The sequence below is a fragment of the Lissotriton helveticus genome, chromosome 9 (genome assembly GCF_964261635.1).
Source record: "Lissotriton helveticus chromosome 9, aLisHel1.1, whole genome shotgun sequence".
Lineage (NCBI taxonomy): Eukaryota > Metazoa > Chordata > Amphibia > Caudata > Salamandridae > Lissotriton > Lissotriton helveticus.
Genome location: NC_136070.1, coordinates 937,896,441 through 937,916,798, shown reverse-complemented (window position 1 = coordinate 937,916,798; position 20,358 = coordinate 937,896,441). Strand labels below are relative to the sequence as shown.

Sequence of the window (20,358 nt, the reverse complement as noted above, 5' to 3'; positions counted from 1 at the left end):
GAGAGTTCGCTGGGGGCGAAACCACAAGTGGACTCAACCACTGGAGGGGGGAACAACCTTTACAACGAAACCCTAACAACGCGGTACCATTACAACACAGGTTTTAGAACGAAAGTCGTTACGACTTTCGCTGGAGGGCGCTCTAGGATAGGGAATAGTTTAATTTACTATCCAACACCTTCCCTACTATCCACGGGGACTGGAGTTGGAATAGTACATTAAACTATTCACTATCCAGCGCCCCCCAACGCAAGTCGGTGTAACGACTTGCGTTGAAAAACCTGCGTTGTAACGGTAAAAGTCCACTAGACACCAGGGATTTTTTTAGGCAATTTTTTTTTAGGGTGGGGGCATTGGCATGCTTGTCTTGGGCAGACCCCACCCTAATCAAAATTTGCCCCACAAACTCCCTGCCGTCTAGTGGACTTTCTGACCCCCCCTGGGGGTAGATTGGGGCATTACCACCCAATCTGCCCTGCCGGGGGTGCAAAAAGCCCACTAGACGCCAGGGATTTTTTTTGGGGGGGGGGGGGCACATTTGAAATACGGTGGGGCTGCCCAAAACTGGCATGCCCATGCCCACCCCCTCCCCCGCTAAAATTACAGCCTTCCTGCCCCTCCCGGGGACAGATAGGGCAGTAGCCCCAATCCCCCCCCCCCCCCGGGGGGGGGCAAAAAACCCACCAGACACACGGTATTTTTGGGCAGATTTGTCTTAGGTTGGAGGCTGCCCAAAATGGGCATACCAATGACCCCACCCGCAACAATGACAGCCTTTCTACCCCCCCTGAAAGGAGGATGGGGGCAGTAGCCCCGAATCTGCCCCCCCGAGGGAGCAAAAAGCCACTTGACGCCAACGATTACGCTGGCTTTTTAATGTGTGGGGGTGGGGGCTGACCAGAATGGGCATACCAATGCCCCCTCCCCCAAAAAATATAGCCACAATATTTCTGCCCCCCTTAGGGGCATATCGGGGCAACCCCAGCCCCGAAATCTTCCCCCCAGGGCAGCAGAAAGCCGACTAGGCACGGATTTGTTTTTAGCAATATGCCTACCAGTGGATTGTGGGCCCTAGCGCAGCTGCCACATAGGGAAACCTTGCAAACCTGTACATTTTTGAAAACTAGACACCCAGGGGAATTCAGGATGGGGGACACGCCTGCCTCCCACCAGGTTCTGTTACCCAGAATCCCTTGCAAACCTTAAAAATTGACAAAAAAATGAATGTTCCTCACATTTCTGTGGTGGAAAGTTCTGGAATCTGCGAGGATCAACTAATTTCCACCAACCCCGCGTTCCCCCAGGTCTCCCGGAAAAAATGGTACCTCACTTGCGTGGGTAGGCATAGTGGCTGCAACAAGAAAAGGCCCAAATCGTACGGTGGAGAATTTAAAATAACCTATAGCAAAACTACCTTCTTTTTTGGGGGGGGGGGGGGACCGGAGTTTTTGGCCCGGGGCTCGGCGGCAAACTTGTGAAACTACCAAACCCAAACAGTTCTGAAAACTAGACACCCGGGGGAGTCCAGGGAGGTATGGCATGCGTGGGTCCCCCAATGTTTTCCTACCCAGAATTCCTTGCAAACCTTAAATTTAGGTAACAAAATCAGTTTTCCAAACTCTTTTGCGTGGGATCTCCATGCCGGCACAAATGACCTACCACCCCGCGTTCCCCTTGTTCTCCCGGGTAAAATGATACCTCATTTGTGTGGGTGGGCCAAAGGCCTGTGACTAAGGTGAGGTGCTTAGTTTGTGAATCCCAAACACTACAATTTTTAAAAATTCATTTTTAGCCTGTTCTGCTTTGGAGCACCCACACAAGTGAGGTATCATTTTATTTGGGTGAACAAGGGGAACACTGGGCTGTAGGGCATTTGTGATGGCACGGAGATCCCACGCAAAAATGTATGAAAAAGTGTTTTTTTAACCTAATTTTAAGGTTTGCTAGGAATTCTGGGTAGGCAAACCTTGGGGGACCCATGCATGCCATACCTCGCTGGACTCCCCCGGGTGTCTAGTTTCCAGAAATGCGTGGGTTAGGTAGGTTTCCCTACATGGCCGCCGAGCCCCGGGCCAAAAATACATGGGAACCCCCTTTTCAAAAACAGGTTGGTTAGTGTTTGGTTATTTTGATGTCGCCTCCTTAGGTTTGGGGCCCTTGCCTGTCGCGGGTCCTTGAGCCACCCACGCAAGTGAGGTACCATTTTTATTGGGAGACCTGGGGGGGAACACTGGGTGGGAGGAAATTGCATCATCTACCAGGTGAAAAGTAGGGGTGACCATGTCAAAAAGGGGCACTTTCCTACACTGATAGCTCCAATAATACGAGTGTCAAAGTACTTGAATTCTTACAGTCATAAAACACTGTTCAGAAATCATGGCTCTGGAATTTTCTGCTACTCGACCATAACCTTTACTTCCAGTACTGTGGTTTAAAAACGCGTGGTGCAATTAGTAAAGACAGAATCTCCTTTATTCCCTATCATACAGTAGGTATTTCTTTAGCACACCAGGTCCCAAGAGAAGATACCTATGTGCTTCAGCATTCACAAAGCAGAAGGACAGATGGTCAACCAAAGGAGAGATACTCAGTAAAAATTAAAAAACAAAGTGTAGTATTGAAAACAAATTTAAATACTAACTTCCAAAACAGAAGAAAGGCATGAAAAATTAAAAACAAAATAAAGTATTATGTTTGATGTTTTAAACAAATTAGTTCAACTTTGTGTCAGGTGACAGCTCTCAGGGGTTTATACTACTACTGTCTGGGCTATAGGTAGGGAGGATTCTGTTTTCCAAAGTGTTGTTCCATTCAACTCTTAGGAGTACTACAAGTCATTCAAAAATATATATTTGAAAGAAAATCACTCCGAATTCTTTTGATACTATTTCAGTGCAGCAAACATTACGGTTGGTTATTACAGTCAATGGTTACAGATTTGAGTATTAGCACAGCCTACTTTATTCCACTCCCCTACAAACAGTGCACCAACCTGTGGCCGCTTGAGGGTATAGGACTCCTTCTTCTGATAAGTGCAGCGTGCCTAAACTGATGAGAGGTCCAAGATCTCGGACAGCTCTGTTGTATCGCATACAGTCCACACGTAGAAGGCTCTCCTCTTCACCAAACAGCACTTTGGAAATGTGTGAAGCTACTGGGCTGGATGGACGGGTTGGGTTAGCTGACCTAATGGGGGACCGTAAGGGGGAGTTGAAAGCACTGCCAATCTCAGAGGCTGTGTCCGTGCTTTCATTGCTTGGTGTTGGGGAAGGGTGGGAATGAGCAGGGGTAACCACAGTAGTGGTCCCAACCCCTGTTTTGATACAAAGAGGGATGGACAAGTCCTTCTGAGTCTCTTTGAGTTTTTCAGCCAACATAGTAATTGTGTTAGGTAGAAGAACAGAGTGCTTGCCACTCTCAGCTCCAGTCAGAAGGCTCTGCTTCCCCAAAGTCCTCTTCTTATACCTGTTTAAGAGAATGTGGGTTTCAGTAAGGTTACACACGAGCAAACATCAGAAATGAGAGCACGCACTGCTCCCTACATTACCATAAGTAAATAACAGCAAGTCTAAAACTAAATTAGGGAAGTTATAGACTGCAAATAAAAGCGATGACTGAAATGCTTGAATTAATTTTCAGCCAAGAGTGTTCAACCTGGGCTATATTCCTGCCCAGCTTTCCTTAGCTCATCTGTGCCATTTCAGACAGGGGCGAACAATATCCAAATTAGTTTGGCTATGCCTCAAAAGTGACAGCCCAGACAGAACTGCAACACCAGGAAGTTCTGAATTTGGACACAAACAATATCAGAATGGTATGGCCTTGTTTGGCCATATCAGTGAGGCACAGCTTGATGTTTACCATGCAAATCTAGGTTTACCCTTTCCAATTTAGGAAGACTCGCTTTTGTACAGCACAAAAAGTAACAGATTGAACGCCTGAACTAATCTTAAACCACTGGTAATTACTCTGGGTTGTATTAGAGTACACCGATATGTAGATCATTTGTGCCATTACAGAAACAGATTAGCAATATGATTATCACTCTTGGCCTGGCATTTCATATTGGGGATGGAGCTAGGTTGGTTTGCATAGGGTTGGTCCCAGCCTAAGGTAGCACAGTGGGCAGCAGTTGAGATTAAATCAAGCATTTCGACCATCACTTTTTTTTATATCTTTAAGTGGGACCCATATAGACATCTTCACAACCCAACCACAGAAAGCGCAGCACTACCAGTGCAGACCAATGAATCATGACACTGCACGGGAATTATAAAATGCAGTTTTAGTCTGATGTACACAGGAAGATATACACCAAAGTCTTGATTCTGGAATAATTCTGTCTGCAGCAGGTCAGGAGTGTGGTGTACAGGCATGGGAGAATAGTATAGCAGGATTGTGGCTAACCAAGACTGCTCTGTTTAGGGAAACAAACATTTGAAAATGTCTGGGTTGATTAAGAAAACTGCAAAACAAGAGTCTTTATTAGACAGACCCAGTAACAGAATGAAAGGAGGACATGTGGGCCTAGAGTACATACAATATTGAAAGAAAACACTCCAGTCAACCTTTTACTTTAACATTTAAGTTAGTTACAACAACTCAGGCTAAGCTTTAAATTCAAGAAGACTATTATGCAATGTTGTTCTGTGAAGTTTTAAAGAATGGAACATTCATCCAAGCTTTGCAGTCTCACAAAAAACAATTGAAAAACATTTATTAAGACTACCTCATCATGGGGCTTCTATGAAACTAACAATACACACACATTTACCTTAGGAGGGGTAGCATTATAAAAACAAGAAGCAATTTAGTAAACACCATTTATTTTCCGGAGTTCACATTCGTACCCAATTACATAGTCATATAGGATCATATGGTCATGTAACCGGACTCAATATTTAGGTCACAAGAACCAAATAACTGTTAACCAATTTTGTTGGAGATTTTACCTCATAGTGGAGCTGCGGTTATGAACATCGTCGTCATCTTCATCATCGTAATCATCTTCATCATCGGAGTATTGCTGTGTGGATAGAGAAACCCTAGACCGGCCCACTCCTGCTGCAAGGTCTTCCTCCTCCTGCCAAAACCAAACTTGATTTTAGCTGGTGACTACTGGGTCAAATAAAATAGCAAAACATTTTAAAGGAAGGAGAACAGGAATACTGGTTACAAGCCCTGAATGATTTGCGGCAGCACCGTCTTAGCTGGATAAAAGTGCAGTTCATTAAAAAAAAGAAAAAGAATCTTGAGAGAATTATACCAATATCCTAATTGCGCATCAATACAGTTCTTACTAGCTTAAAATGGTTTTACATTATTCTAAAGATTTCACCAGCTTCTTCCAAGTCTAATCTAACTGTAAAATTACTTATGGCCAAAAGCTCACTAGTACCCCAAGTGCCCATTTCATGGCAGACCTTTCGTTTTTCAATACTGGTAAAACAATGGTGCAAGTCTTAGGTTATAACCATTTCTTATTTTGGCATTCATTTCCACATGCTTCGGAATACCTTTCAGACCGTACCCACTCTTATCCTCTCCCCAGCTGCTCCAGCCTCAGCCATCTCCCAAATACACTTTCTCGCCTTCTATATTATCTAGCCATCACTTCTCTTATTCCATCTCCACTCCATCTACTCTTCATCATCCTACTTTGTCACCAAAGTCATTCAACTCCTTCACTACTCAATGACCCATACCTACATTTTCTACCCATCAATTTCTACTCCTCCACCCACACTTTTGTTTCTCATTTTCGTTCTGAGTCCTACATCTCTCCCACCCATTCTATCAGCAGCTCTTTTTTACCAACACCTACATTGCTGCCAATACCCTCCTCCCCAACTTTCTCTACTCACTATACTCTGATCAGAAGCATCGTCTCCCTGCCACCATCAAACCACCTAGTCATCTCAGCATGTCTCTTACCAAACATTGGTTACCTAGCCGTTAAAAAGGGTAACCCTTCGCTCCACTGAATGGAGCAGCCACCATAGAACAACTTTAGCACTCTTTCCAAAGATCCTCTGAGTCCTCCTCAATGACTATAATCATTCTGTCGTTTTTACAAGATCCTAAAAACTTTCAGACGCTCCCTATTGAATAGGCTACAAACTTATCCTCCAATGTCCATCTAGCAATCCAAAAGAGCAAGCTCCTCAACTGTCAACCTGCCCCATTCATGTTGTCTTAACACACAGACCCTCCTTGGAAAGTTAGTAGCCAACGAGAAAGGCAGAACATTTGACTTATTTGAAAAATATGCTAACCACAAACCTCTGATCACTGAGTCAAATTTCACTCCTCACAACTTCTGCAAAAAGATCAAAGTACAAACACTGCACTCTGCGTTCTTAATCCTTCCCCTCTCTAGATCTACTATTGCTAACTGAAACCTGATTAAGGACTATTTGTAAGCCACCTTTGACTATTCCATGACTATTGGACTATTCCATAACTCGCCTAGTTTTTTAAAATAAGATTGGAGTGATGCTGCAGTGATACATAAAATATCCATTAGCTGGAAACACCGTTAATCGGCTTTTTATCCACCTTCCAGTGCCTTGTGCTAGAACTCAAGTCCACTGACCCCACTTAGGTCCCTGGTGACAATCCTGGGTGACTGTAACCTCCACCTAGAAGATCTCAGCAACACTGCCTATTCTGCCTTCGTACTCATTAATGACCTTTGTAAGATGCCTATGCATCAAAAAGGCACATTTACCAATGCCATTATTTACAAGCAGGGGTTTCGATCACTTTATAACCAAAGTATAGTAAACTGATTGAATCATTTGCAGATGAAGAAATTAATTCTGAGGACCAAACAGGTAGTGAGCTAACATGGGGCATAAAGCACGCAATATGATTCCATTCAAAATAGATTTAAAAATCTCTTGATATTTCCACAAACAACATGTGTTCCTCCATTACTGCTCAGCTGGGCATGAACGGTCATAAACTTGCCCTTTGAACTCCAAAAATCAAAATCATTGATCTCAAACCCCTTCCCTGGACCAGCAGTCCAGGGAAGAGGCTCTTTGCCAAAAATCCTCTTTGCCAAAAATCTAGATCTTAAACAATTTCAAGAAAACCTCTCAATCTAAACCGTCTCTTATATGAATGATCGCAATCCTGTGTCCTGGGTCTCAAAAACCATACCCACCTCAAATATGGTTAATGTCACATCTACCTCAGCGGCCCCCTTCGATCTAAACAAATGTTTACTCATTACTGGCTTACCATTGTGAGAAGCTGGGTTTCTGTTGCAGTACCCCCCTCCACACACACACACACTTTTTGTCAGACTAGGGATGCACTTTGACTTGATGTGCCCTGTGTCTTTGCCAACCAGATTGTGTGCCATGTCGACTCTTCACTCTGTTCTGCACCTAAACTCGCAGCCTGCAAAGGCAGTGTATGTGTGTGTGTAAGGGGACAGGGCCTCTAAGGGTGGCACAATAAGTGCTGCAGCATTTAGAGGTCTTCCCTGGTCACAGTGCCCTGGGTACCTGTGGTATTATTTACCACCCAGCGTGCTTTTAACCAATACAAATCTACCATTGGTGTCCAGCTTGGTTCGTACCATTTTAAAAGAGACCCCTGGTGCCATCAACACCAAAGCACGCCTGGAGAACCCAGAGTAGGACATCGCGTATATTTGACCCCTCCATCGTCTTTGAACATACTTGAGACGGTCACCCCTGAGATGAGTTTCTTGCAAAAAAGCTATTGAGATCCATAACGTTTCATGTAGGCAAATATACGGTTGCTCCCAACAAAATTATTCAAAACCCGGACATTCAATGTAATAAACGTGTAGGTACCTCCTTTATCCCTCATATCACTGAATTGTCCCAGGGCATCCAGTTAACTCTCACAGAAGGCTCTCGATTATCACAACTCCAATTATTAACAGCCCTACATTTCTTGCTCCGCTTGCCTGAGCTCCTGATTTGTCTGCTGGTTTTTAACGTACCTCTACCACAACAACTGCCCCAACGTATCCCCGCCGACCCAACTAAATCAGTGTGAAAAGCCCCAACTCAAAGTTACTATAGTCTGCTTAATTAACTTAATGTGGCCTGGCCACCAGGCCCCGTGATACAGCGCTGGACCATTCAGCCCCGCCGAGCCCCTCACGTGGGGAGGCGGCTGGGAAGTCCTAATGAGTGATAGTGGCAGAGCCGCCCAGCATGGCGTCCTGATAGGTGCACATTGAAAAATATACCTAACAGCTTCCCCCATTTGAGACTTACTTCGCCCCAGGCACCATTATAGTGTCCTTCCACTGCCATGCTCCAGTCCCCCAGCCTTTTCCCTTACTCACAATACTTGACTCTCTCTCGAACTTCTTCTTGAACTGTCATCTATTCACGAAAAGGACACACCTGTCCCGGTCTTTTATCCTTCCAGGTTTCCCTCTGTTTGTGATTGAGTTTTTTGCACCAGGCAGAGAGGGGAGAACTGAGTTTGGAGTTGTATGACAGCCAATTCTGTCTGCAGAGTACCATCTGCATCAACCAGGATTTGCCCCGTCTCTGGTGCCTCTTGCTGGGAGAGTCTCTGTTCCGCGCCATCCCGGCGCTGCCCTCGTTGCCGCCGAAGGTGCAACCGTTGTTCTCGCCATTCCAGTTTTTGGACTGGCCCACGTCTCCATCCAGTCCACTACCTCTTGTGGCGTCTCATAGAAATGGACCTTGTCTTTCTACTGTACTCTTAGTTTAGCAGTGTATAGCAGGCTTTATTTGATGTTATATTCCTCGAGGCATCTTTTAATCCCCAAAAAACCATTGCGAAGCTCCTGAACTTTCCTAGTGTAATCGGGAAATGTATTGATTGCCCGGTCTTTGTACTTCGGCGGGTCAAGGACATGAATACGCTGGAGAATCACGTCTCTATCTCTGTAGTTAAACAGGCGTGCTATTAGCGCTCTAGGAGGGGAGCCTGGGCTCATCGGAGGGCCAATGGTACGGTGGGCTCTCTCGATGGTGAAAAAGTTAGGGAGTCTGATGTTATCTAGGGCTGTGGTGATCCACTCTTCCAAGAAGAGGTCCGCTGCCGGTCCTTCGGCTTTTTCGGGGAAGCCCACGAACCTTAAGTTGTTCTGTCTCGAACGCCCTTCCGCGTCTTCCACTCTGTCTTCCATACGGTTGGACTGAGTTTGCAGTGTAGAGACCATAGTGCAGAACCGATGGACCTCCTCACGCAGTGTGGCCACTTCTTCCTCTGTGTTAGTGACTCTGTCCGCCACTTTCCGAAGATCAAGGTGCAGGTGATTCATTGTATATTCGATCCAAGAATAGACAGATCTCAGGGCCCGCCAAGACATCCAGTGGCTGCTGCAGCAGCCATCCATGATATAATGCATTCAGATGACCTCATAGATATCTGGAGAAATAGATTCCCCAATGTGAGAGGTTATACCCATTATTCCTCCGTGCACGACACTCACACCCGAATTGACTTTTGATTGTTGTCCAGGGGATTGAGTTCCAGAGTTGTGAAGTGTGCGGATTTGCCACGGACGTACTCCTATTACTCCCCTGTCCACCTTGCCTTGAGGTATGGGGCACCACGTATCCCTGCATTCACATGGCGTTTCCTACCAACCAGAAGGGTTAGCCACAGCCATAGAGAACGTCTTCTCTGATAATATCGGGTCAGTGACCTCATTTACCACGTTATTGAAAACATGATCTCTACTCATGCAGGAGGTGTTACGTTCTATCCGAGGTAGACTAGAGACACTGGAACGGGAAATATGTCATTTGGAACAGGACTTGATTGAGGGAGGATCTGCCCGGACCACTGCAGACCTCCAACAGAAACTGGCAGAGCACCTAGATACAGCCAACGACAAAATCAAACACATGGGAAAATACACTTCGGCACGATGCTATGGTGAGCGGGAGAGACCAGGCGCTACTCTAGCAGGAATATTGAGACCTAAGAGAGAATTATAGCATAAAATGGCGCTATGGGGGGGGGGGGGATCTCTCAGTAAACAAGACACTGCGCCCGTTGTTAGCTATTGGACTCTTACTTGCAAAAAGGCGAGTGGCATTGCGATGGATTATGTTGTACTGTAATACTCAAGCCGATACATACAGTGAATTGCTACCCACCAGAAATCTTCCCAGAAGCTACTGGGAACCATACCAAACCTATCTGTGAAGTAAGGCTGGCGAGGAAATCTCTGAACCACAGATTACTGCTGGGGAGGTATTGTCGCCAGAGGCAGGAACATAGTTGATTGAGGGTCCTGTGGGTGGAAGTTGGATCACACTAATTGCGTCATTATGCGACGATCTGTAACCATAGGAGATACTGCTCTTACCGTTGATATGATTGTATACGTGATATTCCCCGTTTGCCGGATTTATGCCTTTGAGTATTAATGTACTTATATGCTGTTGTGATCGGATACGTTAAAATGCCTTCCTATGCCGCGATTGTATTTTGTTTAATACTGAATTCAATAAACATTTAATACATTAAAAAATTTACTGTTGGTGCATAATCAGTAAACACAGATGAAAAACCCATCAGGCGTTGATATCCTCCTCAGTGTAATAACCTAATCAAGCATGATTTCAAAAGATAACTCACTAACCTGCATTGGGGATTTGGCATAGTTGTGATTATCAAGAAAGGGAGGCAGTCGCAGCACAACTGTACTTGGGGTTCCTGGAGCTCCATTGACACAATTCAGTCCCGACTTCCCAGGCGCTTTGGACTTGTTAGGAGTTCTGGCCGTAGTTATGGGGTGCAATTGACCTGCATGCTCTTCATTGACATCTAAGAAGCACACACAAGAGCACAGAGGAAATTGTGAGCATGATATCATGCGTCATGAGAAGTGCAGAATAATCAGCTTCTTCACATTAGCTGTTTTATGTAAAAGTGGCCAGGGCAGACATATGCCTTATAGCCTGCCAAAAAGTAGTGGTTACCCATGAGAAGGGCCCCTCCCTTGTACCAGTATGTGTAGTTTCTGGTCCAGTCTGGCTCTTGTTATTCTCCACTGTCAAAGAGGCCTTGTGAAGGGAGGACTTTGAGTCCTCCGGAGCCTGGGGATCCTGGGCCTTGATCAGCTCGGGCTGTGTGAGTCGAATCAGCTGCAAAAGAAAGGACAGCAATGAGAAGGAACCAAAGAGTTCAAAGATGATACAGCAGGAGAGAAGAATATTGTCAGATCACAAGCTGTGTCTAAAAGTCCCAAACATTCAAAGGTGGAAAGATGTGCCAGAAGATCTATATTGGCTGTGTAAAGCTGAGGGGTGGAGGGAAATTCTTAATTGTCAGGACTTGTTCAAAGAATAGAATCATGTCCTGTTTTTAGGGTACTAACAAAAGTATACATTTATATCATTTCTCTGTGGATACATAATACATTTTATTTGCTGTACTAATTTGCTATGCTGCAACACAAGCACATGCCTCAATATTATTCCCGCTTTCACTTAACAGCATTAAAAAATTCTGGGTTTATACCAAGCTCTAATGCAGGAAAATGGAGCTTGATTTATTATGTAGAGGATTTGTGAAGCACCCACACTGCTCTAAGGCATTATCAGAGTTCTAAGGTTGAAAGGTGTACTGAAGACATGAACTTATCAGACAAGTAGCCAGCACAGAAATCTTCCGGACATCAAGCCCACCGGTTATACAGAAAAGATGGGTTATGTAATGGTTATAAACTTCAGTTTCCATTAAAGAGTTTGCCCAAGGGAGTTCCAGAGACAATTACCTTCAGTGGGTAGGATCGCCCCCCAGATTGTTTGTAGTTTGTTTTCAGAAGGACAGGAGCATCAAGGAAACCAAGAATAGGGGGTTGTTTATTCAAAACTAATAATACTTCATAAATGACCAGGGTAAAGTAAGAATACAGTCACTGCTGTGTCCCCACTCTTGAAATCGAAGCTTGTTGAAGACACTAGTGTTACCAGTAGCAGGTAGAATAGACATACTTTCCCCACAATCCAACTCTACCCTTTTTCCCCCCAATTAGCCTACCGCTATAAAATAGTATCACATTTAAGGGACCTGCACTTACAGCCATCATTTGGTTGCCATAGTTTTTAAGTCATAAAACACCAACACATCTCAGTTTACCTGCTGCAGGGCCTCTAGTACAGTTTGTCGGTTCATTTTCAGGACATTCAGTTTACATTCATATTTCAGCCTCCGGTCTGGGACTACTGCCATAAGGTTAAATCGAATATCATGATAAGGCTCTCTGGAAAAGAAGAACATAAATCACAAAACTTTCATATGGCTCAGGGACCTCATGCCTAGGTGAGGCTACAAAAATCTGACAAATTAACAGCGAGCAACCAGATGTCGGTGGTCATACACAACCAGCCAGGTGTTTTATGGTCACAAGAATACACATGAGCAAATGCAGCCTGTAAGCGACCCAACTTGGGTGTCAGAACCTACAGCATCAGCACACCCTGCTGGCCGAAACAAGGAGCCTCAGTTCACAGATCTGACGCAAAGGACCACCAAAGGAGCCATTAGGCTACCAGGAGCTGTAGGAAAGTGCCCCTTTTTGACATGGTTACCACAACTTTTTGCCTGGTAAAGGATGTAATTTTGACTGAAAGTGCTCTGGGTTCCTGTTAAACAGGTCCCCAGTGCCAGAGTGCTTTAACAAAAATATACAATTGTTCCCCAATTGTCAAAACCTTTAGCACCCTCTGTAAGTTCCTAATAATTGATTCCCCTGGTACCCAGGGTCTGAGGTACTAAAGAGGGCCCCTAAGGGCTGCAGCACAAAATCTGCCACCCTAAGGGATGCTTCAATAAGCACATGCACAACTGCCATTGCGGGATGCGTGCCTTGGTGCAACAAAAGTGAAAACACAACATGTCACACATCCCTGTGTGCTATGTCTCCTATCACTGCATGTGATACTTGAAAGTCACCCCTATAGCAGGCCTGACAGACTTATGGCAGGGTGCTTAGTATTACATGTGAGAGCATACCTGCATGAGCAGATATGTCCCTGTGCTGATCAGTTCCATTTCTGCCAGTACAAGTGAGCAGTGAAGCCATTTTAGAACATGTGCTGGACACTAATGAAAACGAGTTCCCCAGCTACATGATGGCTTCACTGAAAATAGGGATGTATGGAATCAAATGTAGGAAACTGTCTCTGTATATGGTATACAACTAGGTGGCTATGCCTTGCACAGAGTCCAGAGATTCCCCAAGAAGTGTACGGGGCTCAATGTAAATCTAAAGTGCTCTTTTTGTGATAGTGTGGACGAGCAGGCTTAGGCCTAGCACAGAGGAGTGCAAGACATTTATTGAACACACTGACCAATAACTGACACATGACTCAAAAAGGAGATCCACAACAACTTTAGAAAAATAAGCTTTGTTTCAATTTTATTTTAAGATCAAGATCTTCATAAAAAGGTAAGTATATTTTCAGGAAAAAATATTTTAGTCTATAGAAAGTCAACAGTGCAATTTTCAAACAGTTCAATGTTATCCTATGGAGGAAAACAACAATGCAGTTTCACGGGTAAGTACCCAACTTACAGTTCCAGTCTTTGGGGTTTAAGAACAGCAGAGGAAGCGGAGTGTGGTGTTGAAATGTATACGACGTTTATCTCCTGATATTGTTTTCCTGCAGGAGACTCATTTGGTAGGCAATGTTTGTCATGCGATGAATAGGTGGGGCTATCGCCTCGCAGCACATTCGGGGTTTACCTCGGGTTCTAGGGGTGTGGGTATCCTTGTTCGGGCTTCCCTCCCCCTAGCTATTGATGATGTGATTCAGGATGATCGGGGGCGATATGCTGTCCTTGTGGGTCGCTATGAGGGTCGTGCCCTCTCCCTATTTACTGTTTACGTGCCCCCCGGCTTGCAGACTTCTACCTTTTCTGATTTGGGCCGTGTGTTGTTGGACCTCCCTGATAGTACTCTCTTTCTGGCTGGGGATTTTAATTCGGTGTTCTCCGGTCTCCACGATCGCCACCCCCCTAGAGATACTCCTGCGGCCCAACAGTGGTTGGGTGGGTTTTTGGATACCTTTGGCTTGGTGGATTGCTGGAGGCTTTTGCATCCTACTCAGCTTCAATACACCTTTCACTCTGGGGCCCATGGGAGTCTGTCTAGACTGGATTATTTCCTGATGCCTGCGGCTCAGTCGCCAGCGGTGCGTGAGATTGTACACCTACCCAGGGGTATCTCTGACCACTCTCCGCTCTGGCTCAGTTTTGAGGTTGGAGTGGAGGCAGCGGGCCGGGTGGCTCCCATCAATCCGTGGTACCTTACCTCCCCCGAGACCCGCAGCCTTTTGCTTCAGTCTTTGGACGCTTATTTTCTGGATAACGAGGGGTCGGTTTCCTCAGCTGTGTCCCTGTGGGAGGCCTTTAAGACGGTGATTCGTGGGCAGGCCCTCTCCCTTATTGTTGAAGCTAAGAGGGCGAGGAATAGGGAGGTGGTGGACCTTGAGGGGGAGATTTCTGCATTGGAGGATGCTTTGGAATCGGGTGTCACGTCTGCGAAACTCCACGCCCTGGGTCTGAAACAATTTGCCTATAAATCTATGGTCATGGATGCTGCTAAAGTGATGTTTCGGGAGCAACAGGGTCGTTTGTATGATGTGGGGGACAAAGCGGGTAAATTGCTGGCATGGCTGGATAAGAAGGAGAGAGCTAATCGTGTGGTGCCCGTGATTCAGTCTTCGAGTGGTGAGAGTGTGACGGACCCGATTGGAATAGTTGACTGTTTTGCTGAGTACTTCCGTGTCGTATATACCCCTGTGTCTGTGAGGGATGTGGCTGACTCTCGCCTTCTATTGCGTGATATAGCTCTGCCCAGTGTCTCCGATTTGGATCGTGTAGCGTTGGATTCCCCCTTTACTGTTGATGAGATAGCTACTGCCATCCGTTCGCTCCGTTCGGGCAAAGCATTGGGCCCGAACGGGTTGCCAATTGAACTGTACAAGTTGCGTCCCGACAGAGTGGCGCCGTATCTTCGCGCCATGTTTCTGGAGTCCCGGGAACGGGGTATTCTCCCATATGATCAGCGACTGGCCACGATAGTGGTCATCCCCAAGGATGGTAAACCGCGGGACCTTTGTTCCTCCTATAGGCCCATATCCCTGCTGAATGTTGAGCCCAAGGTACTGGCGAAACTCCTGGCGTCCCGCCTCCTGACGGTCATTAGTGGCTTGGTCCATCCAGATCAATCCGGATTTATCCCGCATCGCAACACGGCTCTTAACCTACGTCGTCTCCACGGTGCGATTGCGAGGGCGGGGCTTCTGACGGAGCCGGCCATTTTGGCATCGTTGGATGCCTCGATGGCTTTTGATACTGTGGAATGGCCTTATCTTTGGGCGGCTCTTGAGAAATTTGGTTTCGGGCCTGAGTTTATTGGTTGGATCCAGTTATTATATGCTGAACCTCTGGCGCAAGTAGTGGTAAATGGTAGAGTTTCGGCCCCTTTCACCCTTGGCAGGGGTACCCGTCAGGGCTGCCCCTTGTCTCCGTTGCTTTTTGCACTCGCCTTGGAACCATTAGCTGCATGGCTTCGGTGGGAGCCTTCGCTCAAGGGGATTCGCTGGTCACCGGACTTTGAGGACCGCGTCTCGCTTTACGCGGATGACATTCTTTTATATCTCACCTCCCCGCGTAAATCTCTGACTGTTTTATTTGATGTTCTCACTTCATTTGGTGCCAACTCAGGCCTCGTTATTAACTGGGCCAAGTCCTGCGTGTATGTTCTTTCGGGTGTTTTACCCCCATTGCCGAGCAGACTTCCTATCCAGGTGGTCCAGTCTGGCTTCAAATATTTAGGGATTTTCATTACGCTGGACCCCTCGCTCCGATTTGAGCGTAATCTCCTCCCCCCGTTGCTTAGATTGCGACTGGACGTGGCCCGTTGGCGTAAACTTCCTTTGTCTCCTCTGGGCAGGGCGGCTTTGTTTAAAATGATGTCCTTGCCGCGGTTCCTCTATGCGCTCCAGAATTCCTATGACGACATCCCCAAGACCTATTTCCGAGAGATCGAGAGTCTTCAAAGGCAATTGATTTGGGACGGGCGTCCACGTATTGCCCTCGCGAAACTCACCATCCCTTGGTACGACGGGGGCATGGCGCTCCCCGATATCAAGCGATATTATTGGGCTTCCCAGTTGTCTGCTATTAATCACGTGATGTTTTCACCGGGTCGAAATCCTGCATTCGAGATGGATAGACTCCAGCTGCCGGGTGGGGACTTTAATAGAGCGCTTTATTCTCGATCAGCCGGGCGCCATCTTGTGGGCCCGTCCAGGATTGCAGTAACTGTGTGGCGAGCCGCGAATGTGAGTTTGGGATGGGAGGATCGAATGACACTGGCGACGCCGCTTTATGCCTCGGAACGTTTGGGGTGTCTCTGGTCTACTAAGGGCTTCGACCGCTGGGATATGATTGGGATATGTAAGGTGGGTGATGTCTGTTCGAAAGGTAGTGTGAAGTCGTTCCAGGCCCTCCAGGCGGAATACGGTTTGAATGGTAGGGAATTTTATCGTTATCTACAGGTCCGACACGCCCTCGCCTCAGTCTTGACTCCTGATGAGGCCCTGCCCGAGTCTTCCCCCCTCGAAGATCGTGTCCTTGATGGGCACCTGCCTGATAGCACTATTTCCCTGATCTATAAGAAGCTGATCAATAATCGGGCGGACTTAATGGTCCGACTTCGGGAGGTTTGGGTCGGCGATGGGTTGGAACTGGACGACGAGGATTGGCAATCGGCACTCTCTTCTCCCAAGGAGGTAGCCATTCCTGGCCGTCTCCGTTTGGTTCAACTTAAAATCCTTCATCGAGTGTATGTCACTGGTCCGCGTCTGGTGAGAATGGGCTTTTCCCTGGATGGGTTATGTAAGCGTGGTTGTGGGTCGAGTGCTACTTTTTTACACATTCTTTGGGAGTGCCCAGTTGTGGCGGCCTACTGGACTGCTGTGCTTGAGGTGATGACTGCTGTGACTGGTGTTGCCCTGCGGCCGGAGCCACGACGGTGTCTGTTGAATGTGTGGGAGCCCACTGACTACTCTGTAGCCCAGACTAGATGGGCTACCTTGGGTTACATGATTGCGAAACGGGATATTGCGCAACTCTGGGGCGCATCCAGGCCCCCTGAGGTCTCGAAATGGGAGGACAACATGGACTGGTCCATGTTTCGTGAGAAGACTGTATATGTGGCCAGGGGCAGACCCAGGGCGTGGACGAAGATTTGGGGCCAGTGGAATGAATATCGTGGGGATATCTGTACCCCTCCCCTTGTAGGCACTACTGATGTTGTCCTATCTCCCTAGGCGAGCGTTCCCGGAACCTTTTCATACTGTTTTGTGAATTTCCGATTCTCCCCGCTGCTCCCCCCCCCGACCTTGTTAGAGCCTCAGGGCTCTTGGTATGTTCTCCTGATTGTTGACCATCCCCTCCGTTCTTTGGGCTGACCTTGATTATTGTGCATTCGCCTTTTTAGTGTTTGTTTTTCTTTTTGTATAAAACAAAATTCAATATGCTCTGTGATATGTTGGGAGGAATGCTGGGTACTTGATTTGTGCCTGACCACGGGAGTACATTTCTGATTTATTCCTTGTGCCTTATTATTAGCGGCCAGCCCGTGAGGTTGTAGGCCCATTCTTGTATTCTTCTATGCTTGCTCAAATAAAGGTTTTTGAACAAAAAAAAAAAAAAAAAGAGAACAGCAGAGGGCAAATTCAGGCAAGCACAAAGTCTGCACCACCTGCGACACAGGGTGCAAATACAGCATTGGGCACCCAGTGCTTTTTAATGGAGAAACTCGCTTTGACAAACAGGCTGCAGACGTTGAACCAGAGCAGCACAGAGAAAACCAGTAACAGCAGAGGTAAGCTGGGGTGCTGAGGGTTGTGGGGACACCGTCAATTCAGCTCATCAAGGCCCAGGGGCTTCGGGTGCAGGGGTGTTGGATTTTTGTCACCTGAGGCGGATGTGGTCAGGGGGAGCCTCTGGATTCAGTCTGCAGGCGTCGTTGTGGAGTCCAGGAGGGGTCAGCCAACACTGGACTTGAGGTCAGGATCACTGGGGAACCTGTTCTGGATCGGTGAACCACCGGCACACGGGACAGAGGCATTGAGTGCAGAGTGGACAGGACTCACAGTTACGGATGGCACCAGAGTAGTTTGTGTAGATGTCTTGGGTGGCAGATCCGCTGCCTTCAGGAGTTCTGATCTTTATCAAAGACCAGGCAATCTTCCTTGGGTTCTGGAAGTGGCTGGATGCAGGACAGGCGTTGTCTTCTTTAGCAGGGTCTTTGAAGCTGGAGAAAGGGCGGTAGGGCTGGGGCCAAGTCAGTATGCGTCTTCAGGCTTCGCTGCACGGCGTCTTCTTCGTCCTTATTAGGTTGGCAAGAACTGATTTTCAGGTCTGGGGAGCCACCTAAATACTAAATTTAGGGGTGCTTTTAAGAGAGTGTCAGGTAGGGTCAATGAGCTCCATATCTGGGGTGACTTCACCCTAAATTATGCCATGCTCCTGTGGGAGGGGACATAGTCATATTGTATTGTGGTTTATGGGGCTCTTTTTGCGTGCATGTTAAGTTAGCATGGCTTATTAGAAGTTTAAACACCATTTTCCTTGTTGCTGCTTTTTGCACACGACACTGCTTAGCTGTTTTTGCTGAGTTCGCTTTCACAAAGGTCTATATATGAGAAAAGGGTTGTTTTTCGACATCTCTAGACATACATTGTGTCCCCAGTCTGCACAGTGAGTACTGAGCCGCCAAGGTTATCATAACATGAGAGCATGTTTATCGGCGTGTCCGTGTCACACATTCTAGACACAACAATTTGGCAGCTGCAAGCCGAGTAGGATTCTGGCGCCTTCATCATAGCACACTTGCCAGAATTGGACACACTTGGAAGATTCCAGGCATGCAGAGAGACTAACCGATCCTGATGTAATTTACAATTAGTGAGCGGACAGGTAAATGGGGTCCCCCTAAGAAAACTCCAGAGAACTTCTATAGTTTTATAATACATAGTTCATAGATAGGGAGGGTGCTTTAAAAAGGCGCTTTTATCACCTGTTTGCACGGTCATTGTAACATGATTCCTCCTTTTGTATTTTATGGAATTATAACCATGCTGTCCGTATTATTCTTATCCATATGTATGCTTATGTTGATTAAAATACTGCGCTTGAGATCACGTCGTTAAAATAAACATTTTAACCTTACCGCGTCTCTATTTTACTCCTGTTGTGGACTGGTATGAACGCATAACAAAAGAGTGTTCTCACTTCCCACCATTCCTGAGATGGTCCTAAGTCGCATGTTCTTCCAATTTCCTAGGAATGGGAGGCTATGCTCATTACAGTAGAGAGTGAGGACCTCAACCAGAGTGTGGGGAACGGGCCAGAGACCTAGACAGGAAAAGTCACACGGAATATAATGAGTGAGGGAGTGCCCCAGCCATTCTTATTCTTAGTATTATTACCTGTAATGCCCCACGAGGCAACATACATTACCGCCTACATCAGCCAGACACGTCCGAGCACACTTTAGATGGGAAAATTGATCTACCGCCGGGAGATGGGAAGTTCATGTACACAACAGGGTGAGGGGAGGTGGGAGGGTGAAGGGATGTTGAGACAATACCTTTGTATCATATTAAGATGTTGAAATGAGACAGAATTGTATATTACTAATGCTCAAGGTCTCCTGTTTAGTATCACTGTTGAGTAACAATAAGTTGGGGACATCCACGGGGTGAAAATAGAAAACACCGGCTGATGTGTTGAAACTGTGTACTGTAATGCGAAAATATATGATACTGCAGCTGTGAATAAAGTTTTTCAAATAAAAAGTCGCATGTTCTAGGTTGTCTAATCATTGGTTTCTTTGCTATAGGACGAAGAGCTAATGTGAGACTGATTGCTAGTCTGGTAGGGGATTTTGGGTACTGAGGTGAGTTTTGGCACACCCTAATTCACTGATGTCCTAAGTCTCGTTGCACAGTTCTGTGTTTACGCAGAATCCCTATTGCATGGCGCCGCCAACAAGTGTGGTCTTATTGTGAGAAACTTGAGTAGTGCTTTTATCAGTCTACAACCCCCTCACTATCGTTTCTGGTTGACGGTAGTGAGGGATAAAATACCTACCTATAATTACATAGGTTGTTTCAAGCTTGTTCATTCTCAAAGGTTTCTTCTTTGGATTACAACCCAGTTGTGGGTACTAGTATTGCCTTGTACTTCGCTCTTACTGTTTCGATATGGCTGCGGTTGATATCCCGGCTCACAGTCGTGTAGCTGTGCGTAATCATTTGCAGGAATACCTCGTTTCTCTTGAGGGACAGGCAG

General features: G+C 46.4%; 1 protein-coding gene across 1 annotated transcript in view; it reads right to left on the bottom strand.

Annotated features, from left to right (window-relative positions):
* The window catches only part of BAP1 (BRCA1 associated deubiquitinase 1), a 178,729-nt gene that overhangs the window by 67,546 nt on the left and 90,825 nt on the right, over window positions 1-20,358 (bottom strand). The window contains exons 9-13 of the mRNA XM_078661169.1: window positions 12,124-12,247; window positions 10,988-11,126; window positions 10,622-10,806; window positions 4,953-5,083; window positions 2,993-3,465 (exon numbers count right to left, since the gene is read on the bottom strand). Coding sequence (XP_078517295.1) covers window positions 2,993-3,465; window positions 4,953-5,083; window positions 10,622-10,806; window positions 10,988-11,126; window positions 12,124-12,247 — 1,052 coding nt within the window. The remainder of the gene's footprint in view (window positions 1-2,992; window positions 3,466-4,952; window positions 5,084-10,621; window positions 10,807-10,987; window positions 11,127-12,123; window positions 12,248-20,358) is intronic.